At 36.6% G+C, this 16,392-nt stretch overlaps 1 protein-coding gene across 1 annotated transcript; it reads left to right on the top strand.

Moving 5' to 3' along the window:
• The first annotated feature begins 1,302 nt into the window (after nucleotides 1-1,302).
• LOC124285282 lies at nucleotides 1,303-3,021 on the top strand. Its single transcript, XM_046721482.1, has 4 exons — nucleotides 1,303-1,532; nucleotides 1,835-1,902; nucleotides 2,212-2,358; nucleotides 2,929-3,021. The coding sequence occupies exons 1-4, from the start codon at nucleotides 1,363-1,365 to the stop codon at nucleotides 2,976-2,978; spliced, it is 435 nt and encodes a 144-aa protein (XP_046577438.1). The 5' UTR covers nucleotides 1,303-1,362; the 3' UTR covers nucleotides 2,979-3,021.
• The last annotated feature ends 13,371 nt before the right edge of the window (nucleotides 3,022-16,392 follow it).

The raw sequence follows: 16,392 nt of genomic DNA, 5'->3' as shown, positions 1-16,392 counted from the left end.
ATGATATGACGTGATAAACTTGATGACGTCACAATATCAGGCCACCGCTGCACTGCAAGTCTGATGGCACTACCATGTTCAGAGATGTACATTTTTCTTTGAAAACTAATGTATCTCACGCTCGTGTCTCTTGATATTAAATATATCAACACTCGTTGATGAAAGTAAAAATATCCTTGGCAAGCATCGGATATTTGTAACTTTATCAACTCGTGTTGATATGATTGATATCAGTAAACACTTGGGTGAGAATCTCTATATATTAGGTACCAGTGGGCTCCGTTGGCTTTGAACAAGTGCATCAGCCTCAAAATCTGGATGGCGCAGGTTCGACCCCAGCTAGCATCGGGGGGTTTCATCCTTGAGCAAGGTTTTCCCCACATTTGCTCCAGGCCATCCAGCTTAGAACGGGTAACATAAGGATTGTGAAGGTGATGTCAATGATTAACTTTGTTGCGCTCTCATGATGTGCACATGCTGTAGATCTATACTCCAGAGTCATGGACCATGGGAGCTATTCATGACAAGGAAACTAGTCTGATCTAGATCCGATTACTGGGGTAATGATATGTTCATAGCGCCTTCAGCGTGCTCGATATAAATGCAAATATAATACTAGGCACCTTTAATAAAGGACCAAATGGTATATAGCACATGTAGAAAAAAGTTTCTCAGAAATAATAGAACTAAGATTGTCATCATAATGTTTAATGTGGTGACAAGCGTGACACATCGTGACATACAGACCAAAGTTCAAACAGCACGAGTAAATATCAGTTGTATGGACCAAATCCCCAAAATGAAAATGACAAACATGTAACACTCGATCGGTCATTCAATGTCTTGGGCACCTTCCGGACGCGTCCAAGACAGAGTTGCACCTTGTTCTCATGCTCCTTATCGAGAACATAAAGAAAGCATTCCATTCCTCTACTAGGGCTCTGTGGAGTCCTGGCCCCGGGATCATGAAAGTGTCTTAAGTCTGAAAATTGCTTAGCACGAAATTTGTCTTAAGTTTGGTTGTGTTTGCTTAGCTAAGACTCGTGCTAAGAATAGATCATGAAACGGTCTTAGCAAAATCTTAAGTGAGACTAAGCTTAAGTCTGTCACCATGGCAATGCACGCTCTTCTCAGAATGCTATCAGCATGTAAGGGGGTTCTTTAGTGCAAGAAGACCACAAGGCACCTGCACGCACCTGTCCATCCACGTTAAATAACTAAATATCAACAAAAAGAACGTGTGTAATATCTTCGCGTATGTACGGTAACAGCGGAAATCTTCAGCAAACGGGGACACGCGAATATTCCGTTGTTTGTAAACACGCAGCGCGTGCCGATGACAGCTCGTCTGCTTTAGCAAATATGGACGCAACAAGTAAAAGAAAAGTCAACTGGAGAAAAGAAGAGGAGATAATCCTAGTCGAGGAAGTGACTAAGAGGGAGGGTCTTCTCTTCGGTCGTTTGGACGGAAGCCAAAGGAGCACACTGAAGAAAACCCAAGCCAGGGAAGAAATCGCCTGCCTCATCAACTCGTAAGTAGCTGGACTAATAGTTTCTAAAATACTCCCCAACCTAAATGTGATTTCGACATACGTGCACACAAAAACCTTCTAGTGTTCATTTGTCAAAGGATTATTGAAATATCAGCTTATTCTGAATTAGCATTTATGCTAGTATTTTGACCAAAGACGTACAGTGTAAACAGTGACCATGCAGGCAGTTACTGTTAATAATCCAACATTGCTTATCAAACATATCTACGTATCTCGTATACATATTGTAATAACCTGCACATCTCAGAAATAACAGGCTGAGAGACATTTGTTTGTTGCAGCAGGGGTCGATCTGGACTCAGAACTCTGAGTGAAATAAAGAAAAAGTATCAAAATATCAAACGGAAAGGTAAAACTTATATTCTGATACTTGAAATCTATTTCTTTACAGCATACAATTTTATTTAATTTCCATCTGACCAAAATCATTATGTAATATGCAACAGGAATTTAATATTACAATTAACTGATATTGAACTGTCTATATTAATATTGCAAGCTTCACATGACACAACTTTATATCAGAATATATAGTTTATTGTTCAAATATGCAATTTATTTTATCATGTTGAACATTCTCAGTTATGTACAATACGTGTGTACTTATTCCAACATGTTATGATTTCATAATGTATTTACAAGAATGTATAGTTTTTAGCCAAGGCAAAGAGAAGCTTGTGTATGAGACCCCAAACAGGTGGTAGACCAAGGGCCAATTCCCCATCTGTACCCGAGCAACTAGTGCTGGATAATTTGGAGGGGAGACCAAGTTTGTGTGGGGTGTTTGGCGGGATTGACACGGAAGGTAAATTGATTTATACAAATTGTTAAAAATATACAGATAAATATGTAAAAGGTTTGAAATGTAACATCATGAAAAGTAAATACCAATGGTTGAAGTTATTGAAAAACAGAAAAAAATAACTTTCCACATAAAGTTTACTTTGGTTGGCAATTAGTGATTATACTATTCTAATATAACACAACATCATGATGCTTGATCTGGAGAATACCTGTTGCATTTGTTAATTTCTTTCCAGATGAAGATGGCAACGTGGTCAGTACAGATCATGCATACAAGCATAATATATTATATTAAATTAGCTTTAGGAAACAGTTTATAAGGTAACTGATTGTGCAATTGTTGTCCACTGTGAAGAGAAACATTTGTATAAAATGTGCTAATGAATTCCAATTTCACATATACATATGTTCATTTTACATTTCTAATTATGATACACTTGGTGCTTGGAACATCTTTAACGCAATAACAAGTAATGCTTACGTTCTATTTCTGTTCAATAGATTTGACATAACGATAGAGAAGTTCATGTTTGAAAGAATAAATAATGACTTTAGTAATTATTGTTTTCAGACTTCGTGAATATCTCAGAAACTGCTGAAGCCCCACATGATGGAGCATAAACCACTGAAGTTGATCTGAACTCAGCTGATAATATGGCCTTCAGCATCACTGACATCACTGATCCCGACCCAACGATAATTTCAAGTTCTTTTCTAGGGGGTGAACCAGCTGGACATGTGAAAATGTCAACTGAAGAAGAAATACTAACAGAGGAACTAGAGAAAATGAAGGATTCTAGACAACTGATAAGAGAACAAATTTGAGTAGCTAAACTGCCGCAAAAATTGACAATATTGCAAATACAAAATATTGACCCAACTTTCAGCTTCACAGAGTAATATTCAACTTGAACTCTGAGTAATTATATGTTCTATCTAATGTTTTATAGAAATTAACAACTTTCGTCTGATCACTCACTCACTCTGATTTTTTTCACACATTGATTAATTGAAATAGCTCTGGGCAATATGGTCTCTGATACTGAAGCCATCATTTCCCTGAAGCTGCTGCTGTTGCTGATCTGGACCCTGTACTGTCAATTCATCTACATCATTGATTACAATATCTTGTTTCAAAATTCCTATATTATGTAATATTACACATGAGATAACATATTTATAGGCTCTGGTTGGATTGGTTCTCAATCCAGTAGACAGACAAGGAAAGCGTCTGTTTAAAATGCCAAAGGTCTGTTCAATGAGTACACGTGTCCTGCAGAGAGAATAATTATATCTCTCTTTATGTCTCAGATCGCCAGTATTGTGGTAGGGAGTTATCAGGTAGCGTCTGCAAGGGTATCCAGAGTCCCCAAGCAGGAATCCATCGTGAAGACCTGAAATACATATTCATATTCATTAATCTTTAACATTTTGCATATTTATGACCTGATTAAACACTAAATACAGATGCTAAGACTTATTACACAAAATTAGTATTTCAGCTATGACAAGGAAATCTTTGCCAATGCTGATATTGTACAGTTCTTGATAACAAATTCAACTTTGGTCACACAACATATTGTAATGTTTGCTATAGCCTTCATTGTACTAACAACACCGCCCGGCGATGTTTACTTTAAATAACTGGCCAACTGGGTTGTTGTTTTAGTTAGACATAAAAAGCTCCCGACTGAAGATACTGTACATTTACACTTTGATTGACACCACAAAACAAAGGCGTGGATGACAAGTGAGCTGTTTTGTGATTGGTTAATGTACTTTGACAGACAGATCCGGTCACGTGGACTAAAAGTGATTTTGCTTTACGACAATGCTGCAAGTCACAAGTGTGCTTCGCTAACTTTGCGAAATGTGACCAAATACCACGTCTCATATTCAACCGATGGATGCAGGAATAATTCGGACATTCAAGGCATACTACAATAGATCGCTTGTTAGACATTACCTCACCTGTGCTGAGGAAGGACGTGATCAGACACGTCGGATCAACATGCGGATGTCACTCGGTAAAATTATTGATGTGATGAATTAAGCTTTACATTAAATGTATATATATACTAGTTCACGATACGGGATATGTGACACAAATGATAGAGTGAAAGACGCTTTTTACACCATGTATGCAATTAAATACATCAAGGGGTTGCACTTATGCATTAAATACATGTCTGTATCATTGATGTGTATATGTAAATCCAAAATAGTTTTCTACAATGTTCAGGAACTTTATCACTCTACATTGACCTACATGTGACATTTAAGTTTTGTCACTATGTATTGTCACCATATTTTCTGATATAAACAATAAATAAATTTACTGACATGTTGCATTTTGGACCATCAGTTTAGCTGAAGTGAAATCAGTTTATTTTAAATTTTATTGTCTGTATTGTTATAATCTGAGGACACTACACTTGTTCTATAGGCATCTACAGTGACGGAATAAAACTTGAATACTTACCATTTTCAAAATTATAACAGAGCTTACTCTGCCGGAATATCCGGGCCAGTTGGCCACACAGTTGGTGATTAGAAACTTGGGGTCACAAACCATCTGAAGAAAATGCATTCTGTATTTAGAATACTATAAGGAGATTTTATTAAAACAAATTTGATATATTTGAGGGGGAAAGGAACTAGAGTCTTGGAATTTGTTTAAATATAAGACAGGAATTTAATCTATTAACCAGAATATTTTGCTTAAAAACCACCCTATAACCATGTCGCACAACATCTTTTAACAATCTGGATTGCATAATTTTGTTTTTAAAACATTATGAGGGACAATGTTCTTTATTCAGCTACTCCCCAGCTCCTTCCCCTTTGGAATATGAAATGGTTGATCCTTGCTCCATATCACAATTTTGTGATATAAAATTGATAAGGACATGCACATACATTCAATATCCCATATTTTATATGTATGTTAATAAACATACACCTGCAATTCCCTGGCAGGTTTCGGGGATCACAGGAAACTGTCTAGTCGTACAAACAAGTCCTGATTGTTTAATCGTGTCGTAAAGATATATGTTGAAAGAAATCAGGTGTGAATACATGTCGTGTATTGCAAGCTTTATGTAATTTTATTGCAAGTTTCTCTTGTAGACCTTTTGTCGGCTTGTACATTTATATTTTATCACAATATGCATACACATGTATTCTTTGTATGTAACAGATGAGACACACGTTAACAAATTCTCTCTCTTATATCATTGTGTGAGGTTTAAATTTACAAAACATCTACGACAATGACATAAAGAATTTACTTTCATACTTTATAATCTTCGACGAAAATTGCGGTTTTGCCGATACATTTCTAGTGTTTACGAATTATTTTAATGAAAGTACTATAACGCTAGTCTGTGACTAGCACAAAAGCATATTCATAGCATTGCACTTTATTTCATACAGATTTAATGCAGAAAACATACGTGACCATACAAACATACATATACAAAATGTATACTACATATTCCTTGCATAGACATAAAACAAAGAGTCACGTGATAGGGCGTCATCAAATTTCCCGAATAGAACGTTCGGTATCTCAACTGTTCAATGTAGTGGCTGGTCATATGTTATCTGCGACCAATCGTATCATGAGATACTTGTCACAGAGGAAAGAACAGGTGATGGGGCGTTGGCGAAATTTCTGAAGAGCACGTTTGGTCACTCAGCAGCTTGGATAGAGATTGGTTATTGGCTATATCCTTGACCAGTCGATATGCTGGGTTTCGGCTTTATCAACTCAAGCTATCATGTAACAGTTTGTGTATTGTAAACATACACACTGGTAACGATGTATGAAATATACACATAAGACAAATAGGAGTAGATAGTCACTTTGGCGAGTTTATTTGTCCTCATTTTAGTGTTTTTCGATAAGTAAAACAAAACGATTGAAATCCAACCACTGAGTAGAGGTAGTATTTATTTTCATATACATTTTATGCACACAACTAGTACATAAAACTTAATGGTTTGCTGTACATGTAAATATAGTCTTCACCTTGATACGAATGACTATCCAAACTAGAGTACACGCATTACAGAATTCACGAGGTGACACTATACTGAATTATTATAGTGTATACACTTGCAGTTGACACCCCCATCACCAATATTTATGAAGGTTGGCGTGCCTATATCTTTACTGAATGCAAACGAGGTTCATAAGATTCCAGATGTGCATGCATGTATAAACATCACAGAGAGGGGCGTGACTCCATAAAGCAAGATGTCCAATGATATAACAGCGCATCTGTTTATTTTACACTTGTCACGGGACAAACCTTCCAACAAGGACGTAACTACATATGCATTCTACCGGAGGCTGTTATTTCAAGGTCGAAAGAGGCGTTCATTACTGTAATCTGATTGAATGATTATACGCATGTGTATCGATACCGTAACTGATATACTATCCAGCTTTTATTGACGATGGATCAATAGAGACTGAGTCCATTGATACACGTGATAATTGCACCGGATTTGATAATTTCACAGAACAAATACAAGCGTTTGACAGAATGCTCATATAAATTGCATAGAAAACTGACAATTCAAATCAACATGAAACTTTCAACAGCTTGAACAAAAATGCTTGAAATACCTTTGTATGGCTTACATGTAATAACTTATGATATTACTTCTGTCCATGTGTGACAATGTTTTGAATTACCAACTTACTGTCTTTTGTAACAAACGTAGTAAAAGATTTCATTGTTGTTATAACACTGACATGTATATATGTATTCGATGCAAAGGCGCGACTTATCACTTTATATTCGCTTAGGTAACATTACGAACTTTAGAGTATGGAAAACAACTAGTTACAATTCAGTAAACTTCAAATTAGTAAGTTCAATTATGTTTAATCTATTCGAGCTTGGATGTATAATTACTTGTGTTTATACATTATGTTTCAGTATATGAAACATGACAACGTAATGATGCCTAAAAAGTAAATTCAAACTATTCTATTTTGTTTGAATTTTTTGTATGTCCTTGAAATTTCGTATATTGTTTCCTATTTATTAGGTAGTTGAAGGAAATATAATTTTTAGTAACCTCTAAACCATTACATCTAATTCAATCAAGGTGCATACGAAGTATTCTAGTATCCATTCCCAAGGAAGAGTACCAGGCACTTACCTCTGTAAAACATCATAATCCCCTTTCTCGCCGACATGCGTTCATTTGCTAAACGCTGTACAAGCCTATGATAATGATTAGCAATTGTTATCAAAACACTTTAAATACTTCTTCTGATTGATACTAAAGGTGGGATATCTCCTAAGAAAAGCTAACATTTGCTCAGTACTGCTAAATTGGTTGAAATAATAGGTACAGTGCGATTTTTAAAAGTACAACACACATGTGCGTCTCTCGCTGAATAAGAGGTGCTTTCTGTTGACGACTGTATGTGGCTCTCGCTGTGAGAAACTGCTAATTACCTGCCCCATAAACACGTCACTCGCTGTGAGGAGCCGATTAATTTGCCCCATTTATGCGTCTCTCGGCCTTAATGAGTTAAGGTGTTATACCTGCCAGAAGTATGGCCATGGGTCCAAATCATGCCACAATCCAGCTGCATGCCAACCATGTGCTGGAACATGCGAGTTCAGCAATGTTTGTGATAAAACTCCTGTCTGCGTCAACTGCTCTGGTTGCCATCCCTCATCTTCCAAGGGATGTCCTTCCTGGAAGCTGCAGTCAAAGATCTCGCGAGTAAAGCATGAGCGAAACATATCATTCTCAGAAGCAAAACAGATTGTTCTTGCACAAGAACAATCAGGCCCGACCTATGCACAAACCGTTTCTGCTTCTATTCAGGCCTCGAAATCAACACATGTTTCATGTGCTTCAGTAGGTTGTCAAACCGATTATACATGGGCTAGGACTTCTGCTCCTACTTTGATATCTGCTGAAATTCAAGCGAGACCGCCAAAGGTAACTTCCAGTGCTCAAACCACGCCTTCATAAACCATTCAGTCAAAGGCATCTTCTGCCAAAACTACATCTGCATCCCAGAAGCAACCATCAGACACAAATGTGAACTTAACTGTGAAAACTAAATCCAAACCAAACAATGAGAACAAACAGAATCACGGTAACAGAGCCCAGAAGGGGTCGAAAAACCAGGTCCAACTTTTTAACAAGTTCGGATCTCTCGAGGACATGGATGTGTCCGACCATAGTCATGGTAGGACACATAGCTTGTCACCCTCAAGGAAGGTAAGGGGTAGATCTCCTGTTCATCCGCCGAAGAAGTAATGTCTTTACCTATAATCCAATGGAATTGTAGAGGACTCCGGAATAATTTAAACGATTTACAGCTATTAAATCAAGATTTTAAACCGTCAGCATTCTGCATCCAAGAAACGTATCTGAAACAGACAGATAGCTTTGACTTTCGTCAGTTCAGTGCATATCACTGTTTTTCTCCTCCGGGTGATAGAGCTTCTGGTGGATCATCAATCCTGGTGAGGAGCAATGTTATCCATAGCAGTGTTCCACTTAAAACAAATCTTCAAGTCGTTGCAGTTCGACTTACATTACAGGTTGCTTTTACTTTATGCTCTTTATATATTCCACCTTCATCGGCTGTCCAACTAACTGATCTGCAAGCTCTGTATGATCAACTACCTAAACCCTGTTTAATCATGGGTGATTTAAATGGCCATAACCCGCTCTGGGGTGGCACTAATACAAACACCAAAGGTAAATTACTGGAGGATTTTATTTCAAACAACGATTCATGCATTTATAACGACGGTTCAACTACGTATCTTCATCCTGGAACAGGAACATATTCAGCTCTTGATTTGTCTATTACAGACTCCAGCCTAAGTGAGTTTGAACAGACCACGACGCCTGTGGAAGTGACCATTTCCCAACAATCCTAACCCGTGAATCCATCTGATGTTCCTCCATCATCAAGATGGAATTTTAAAAAGGCTAACTGGCCTTTATATGTAACTCTGTGCTGACAAAACAACCTGAACTTTTAATGACATTCCTGATGCCATAAATTGTTTTTCAGATGAACTAAATAACATAGCTGATGAGTGTATCCCAAAGTCCTCTGCAATTCCTCACGTACGAAAACCATGGTTTACCAATGACTGCAAACAGGCTAGGAAGGCACGGAAGAAAGCCGAGCACTATTTCCGTCGCCATCCTATGGTCCACAATTTAGACAAATTTAAAATTTTAAACGCCAAAGCACGGCATACTTTCAAGCAAAGTAAACGTCCATCTTGGCGAAACTATATATAAAAAATTAATTCGCGCACACCTATATCAAAGGTGTGGAATATGATCCAGAAAATCAAGGGTAAGGGCTCTAAATCTAGCATCCACCATCTCAAAGATGGGAATCAGTTATTGACTGATAAATCAGATATTGCAAATAAACTTGGTGAGACGTTGGCCAAACATTCTTCCTCATCTAATTATGTACCTGAATTCCAAAAATATCAAAAACAGCAAGAAAAGAAATCTCTTAATTTCAATTCAGATAATGGGGAAGACTACAATGAAACCTTTTCGATACATGAGCTACATACTGCTCTTGATCAGGCTCATGAGACTGCTTCAGGGGCTGATAACATACATTATCAACTCCTGAAGCACTTACCGGAATCATGTTTAGAGACGCTCTTACATATTTTTGATGACATTTGGACATCTGGAAATTTTCCTTCGTCATTGCGGGATGCTATTATTGTTCCCATACCTAAACCTGGACGTGATCATACTGATCCCTCTAATTATAGACCAATTTCACTGACTAGCTGCGTTTGCAAAACCATGGAACGTATGATCAACAATCGACTTGTTTGGAAATTGGAAAACAATAACCTTATAACTAATATACAATGTGGTTTACGTAAAAACCGTAGTACCATCGGTCATTTAGTACGTTTAGAGTCTTTTGTGAAAAATGACATAATTAATAAACAACATGCAGTGTCGATCTTTTTCGATTTAGAAAAAGCATACAACACGACATGGAAACATGGGATTTTAAAAGATTTACATGACTTTGGATTACGAGGCCGTTTGCATCAATTTATATCCAACTTTTTAAATGACAGACAATTTCAAGTCAGGGTTGTCCTGACCATTACAATCAGGATCAGTCCCGCAAGGCAGTATTTTGTCTGTCACATTGTTTAGTATCAAGATAAACAGTTTATCAAAGGTTTTAAACGATTCAATTGATGGATCACTTTTTGTGGACGATTTTAATATTTCTTGTCGTGGTGAAAATATACATACAATTGAACGGCCATTGCAGTTGTGTTTAAATAAAATAAATAAATGGTGTCTTGAAAACGGCTTTAAATTTTCTAAATCCAAAACTAATTGTCTACACTTTTGTAGAAAATATAAGCCGCATAAAGACCCAGAACTATCTTTAAATGGCACTCCCATCAAAGTTGTCAAGGAGGCCAAGTTCTTGGGTCTAATTTTTGACTCCCATTTAACCTTTTGCTTCATATTAAATCATTTAAAGCCAAATGCCTGAAGGCACTCGTTTGTTGAAAGTTGTTTCCAACTCAAAGTGGGGAGATCAAGGATCATTGATCATTGATCCGCTCAAGTGTCAGAAAACATCTCATATTTAGCTGCGATTTCAATTTGGTACCTGAACAGTGAACGACAGTGTAAAAGGATCAATGCATGTGTATTGCCATCCACTTTCCATGGATAGAGCAACCTGCGGGTGCAACTCATTGACATTAAGTGGCAGGTGGATTTCCATGTTGACAATTTGAATAGAAAATGTGCCATTTGTAACAGAATGTATCGGACGTTAAAGAACGTAATAATGACATTTTAACAGCCTGATGTGTTTTTCCATACTATTAAGAAAGTTTGTAAAACATCCAGTTTTAAATATTTCAAACAAAAACGAAGATGTTACAACTTTTAAGAAATAGTGTTACCAATGGCATGACCCTTCATTAATGACGCCGAGTATATATAGATGATACAAAACGAACTTCCATGTAATACCATTTATTTAAACGAGTTAATGATATGGCATCAAACGAGCGAAAGCGATTTTGATGCTAAATCTTTCATGAGCTTCTTCTATTATGTCCTCTTTGGTTGTGTTCTTGGAGAGATCCAACAGACGTGTCCCTCCCCCTTTCTTCTCTCAGACTTGAGTTCTGCTCTTCCCCATCTTATATATCCATCCAAGTTTTATTTTACCAACATCCTTCTTGTCTGTCTTCATTTCGGCGCCTTCGTCTAAAGACTTTAACTCTTTTGCTTCAGTTCTCCTTCTCTTCTTCAGTCTTTTTAGTTTTTCTTTCAGGATTGCCAAGAGTTTGTTCTTTTAATCTTTCTTTTTCCTCGGTTTCGCTCTCTCGTAAAAACATCCTTACTTTCACCCAATTTCCATGGTGGGCAATATATTTGCTGAGTTCCCCATTGCTTATTAGTTCGATCACTTCTGGATCAACCTACAAACAAAAGAAAAGACAACAAATAAATTCAACTTTTAATCAAAAGATGTGAAAATAGGTTTAAAGTTTGTTTTACGTCCATGGAGAGTTTAATTATACACCAATTTACCTCATTACTGTGGTGTTTAAGTATAGTGAATATTTGTAGCGTTTAATCGTCATGATTGTTAATCATTTTACAGATGGTCCTAGATACTTAAAATGGATTGAGATGTGAAGTAAATAATGTACCTTTTCGTGTTTGAGCTTTGCTGCAACGTCTTCAGCATCATGTAGTTTGGTCTCTAAGAATTCCAAAAATTCTGTGTACGACTCCATGGTTGTTCTGAGAGCTGTCGGGGCGGTGGGGTAGCCTAATGGTCAAAGCGTTGGCTCGTCACGTCGAAGACCCGGGTTCGAATCCCCACATGGGAACAATGTGTGAAGCCCATTTCTGGTGTCCCCCGCTGTGATGTTGCTGGAATATTGCTAAAAGTGGCGTAAAACCAAACTCAGTCAGTCAGTCAGTCAGTCTGAGAGCTGTCATTTCCGGAATGATTCTTATATATAAAATAAAGTGGTAGTAACCAGTTTAAAAAGTCGTAATTGCCAGTTTAATAAGTGGTAATTACTAGAAAAAGTGGTTAATACCAATATTAAAACAGAAAAGTAAAAAAAATAATGTTTTGACCCCTCAGGGCTTTCGTAGTAAACACTATAAAAATGAATGCAATCAAAAATGAAGGTATTACAATTGCTCTTGAAAATGAAAGTGTGAAATGAATGTGTGAAACATGTGAAGAATTCAGAAGCAGATTTGTTTGTTTGTTTTTCAGATCACCGATTTAGTCACATTTTATATGCAAAGAACCGTGTGGTGAGTTTGTTATTTGTTTTTTTTGTTTATCGCGGCTAATGAAACATCAAATCTCAACAGAAAAATCCAGTTAACGATTTATTTTACAACAATCAACACCAAGTTACCCTGCCTCGCCATGCCACACTATCAGTTAATCACATCCAACGAGCTTGGGACTAAAGAGTCTTTTGGATTTGCCTTTACATTAAATTGTAAAGACCCGTGAAAATATATCATTCCTATACGGAGCGTTTTTACAAGTAAGCGTCCTGCTCCCTCCCACCTGCATTTTTATCGGTTACACTTACTTGGGTTGTCAGTCCAGATTGGAAGAGGTCATCATGCGACAATGCCGTTTTGGTCATACCAGATATACTCATGAATACCTGTTAAAAGGTGAGGATCTGCGGTTTTGTATCCCTTTAGATGAGAGAGTCACGGTCAAGGTTGACTGTGTTGAAGTCTCCATCATAAGGGATAAATATTTCAATGTGAAAACAGTTAAGGATCTTTTTACCATGGTTAATTTTCATTTAATTATTGTTTTTTTAATAAAAAAAATGATTTAATTGATGAATTTTGATTAATATGTTCTGTAGCTAGATGTATTTTAATGAGTAGTAGTTTAGATTAGTAACTTAGATTGTAAGTGGCTGTACCCGCAAATGGGGTTAAAGTATTGTAAAATTATTGTCTTCCTGAGAGGGTACGTAAGTCCTAAAACATTTAAAGTAAATTTCAATTAGCAGATTCTTTAAATGTAGTATTTTTGTTCTTTTAATTCATGGCTAAATCCGCCAGCGGCTGAAGGGATGATATAAATCCAGCTAGGGTCCATGCAGGTAGCAAAAGTACTGTAAGTCCCCATGGTCCCTAGTATGGTTATCTACCTTCAGTTGCTAGCGATCAGTAGCCCATATTTACATTGTATTGTCCCAAAATAGTTTTCTGCTTTTAAAGATATATGCTAGCTAGTTTTAATTCATTTTGTGATAATCTAGTACCTTTACTGTTCTTCGTTGACAGGGTGTTATATGTATGTATTATGAATTTAGAACTAGTTTTAGTCACGATATGGCTGAAATATTGCCGATGTGACATTGAATCTTAACTCACTCATTCACTTTTATTTGCAAAAAGTAAACTTTTGGAAAAGGCTTAATCATGGCAACAATTCGAACGTTTCTAACGAAAAAAACCCAAGTTTCAACCTTTCTCAAATATATATAAAGATTATTAACCTCGTGTGTTTCGGTATCATTAACATCATATATTATGAATACATAATTGTTATTCCTAATATATAATATTAATGATCCGGAAACACACGAAGTTAATAATCTATTTATCGTATAATGCCATTCTTAAAATTACTCTAAAAATAGAAGCAAATCGTACGTGAATTTATGTGAAGAGAATCGAGCATTCGCGTAAGAATACTTAGTGGTACACCAAGCTGAAGGTCGTTCATGACGGCGGCATATAGTTGTGACTAGTCGCTAATACAGTGCAAACATAACTCATGCTTAAAATAAGATCTTTCTGTCTAAAAACAACAACAAAATCGGGCAGGGTTGCTATTTTCACTGTGGGTAATCACCTTATCAATATCAGTTTCTGATACCTGACGGAACGAATTCGTCGTCAGTATTGTGATCGATAGATCGAAATCCTTGGTTGGTACCTTTCTTAGACGATTGCCATTCAGTCGTACTTCATAATCCGTACCTTCAATTTGAACGAAGTACTCCGTTTCATGTTTTCCAAAGTCAATTACTGCAGTAACGACTCCAGAACTTCGGTCATCAATTCTTACAGAATCACCAATTTTGAGAATTGGGGCAGCCATGTTTGTTTACAAACAATGTAAACTCGCGACGACGTCATCAATGAAATATTAAACGTTTTAGGATTCGCATGGCGTGTATGGAGTTTGTGAAAGTAGTTCGTGGATTGACCTAGTTTGCATAGTTATCAGATTTGGATACCAAGTTTATCAGATTGCTTTATTGCACCGATAACACTCTGCATTAGATAATAATCCCAAATATCCATGTTCAGATATTGTATCAAGATGACTTAAAGGTTGAAATGTATTTCAGGGAATGGAAAGACATGTTGTAAAAACGGCCATGATTTCTGCTTGGAAGTATGGAAACATAATTGTTGATCGGTCTGTTAAAGGACAATTATATGCCTCCTCTAAGTTCCGAATGTTTTAATGATAATTGAAAAGGATACGCTGTCATATTTTAGCGTTAAATATTATCGAAGTTTCAATTATATCAGAGAAAACATATTTTAGTTCAAAGAAGTAAGTTGTGAATGAAGGGATTCTCATTTGATATTACAGCTGTCAAATTATGAATGTTGATCGTAACGGACAACTTAATATCATTAAATCAGTAAGACATTTTGTAGCAAATTTATAAATTAAATTCAGGTTCTTAAATTTATGATAGTTTGTTTTATGTTTCGGGCTTAAAAAAACCCAGTTTACATTTGAGCAACGTTGTACATTGCACGAAGGATCATATTCTCAACGAACGTTGTTTGCCACTTCAGTAAGCAAGGATACAGCTATGTCAAAACGCCATCAAATCTCTAATCCAGGAAAACATACTTTTCGGTATAGTTTCACACGAGCACACGAGACAAACATTGAAAGCCTTTACAGCATACGTGTTCTCCTGCAAATTTATGGACCAAGTTTCTTGGATTAGGACCAACTATTTAGCTAATGTTACATAATAAAAGTAACAACAGAGCAATATGAAGGAATATAGTAGAAAATCCTATTGATTAATGATATTAATTAAGACAATACGAACAGCAAAATCGTATACTGCTATATGTATATTCCCAGGCTGAAAGTAAATCGTTAACAACTTTCTCTAAATATCTGGGTCATGATTTACTGGAAAGGTATATAGGGTTTGTAGTACATTTGGGAACGCTAACTTGGTTCCCAGTTGCATAGATCAATGCTCCTGACTCCTCATATTGAAAACTGGATTGTCTGGTCCAGATTCGATCGCAATAGCCTAATAATACGGTGAATCTCTCTCTCTCTCTCTCTCTCTGGGTCTTGAGCGTGACGCTTCAACCATTAGTTATAGGCATCATTCAAGGATTATTCCAGTCAATGTTCCCTATATGTAAGGATGGACGATAAAAAAAACAGTTAAACTGGAAAAAACCCATATCGTGGCTGGTCTTTCATGGCAAAATAAAACGCATGAACAGATGCCACAATTTCTGTAAAAGTGTAATTCTACCATAAAACTTGATGTTTCACTTGTGTCATTGGTTTGAGACGACGAAAGAGCAGGTCCAGATTCATCCTACACGGTATTTGACAGAAGACTCATATTACTTCTGAAAGATTTAGTTCTCAGATGATAGTTCCTTACAGGTTTGAAAAAACAGATTAGTACGCACACCCCGAACAAATAACTATTAAAGTATTATACATCTAGTATACAACTAATCATTCATTCTCCACTAACAGGCGCCAATACCATGATTTGGTGTCGCTCTATCGTTTCAATCTTTAACTAGCCATGTTTACCTACCAATCATAGTCGATTTTCATGTAACAGTGTGAGATCTATCTTTAAATAGAAAACAAATGGCAATGTTTCCACATTTTTTTATTTTATAGTTGTCTAAAGTAGGCCATATGTAT

Source organism: Haliotis rubra, unplaced genomic scaffold, assembly GCF_003918875.1.
Source record: "Haliotis rubra isolate DU_JTF1 unplaced genomic scaffold, ASM391887v1 Scf357, whole genome shotgun sequence".
Classification (NCBI taxonomy): Eukaryota; Metazoa; Mollusca; class Gastropoda; order Lepetellida; family Haliotidae; genus Haliotis; species Haliotis rubra.
Note: the sequence above shows the minus strand (reverse complement) of the source record. Positions and strands in the feature narration are given on the sequence as shown.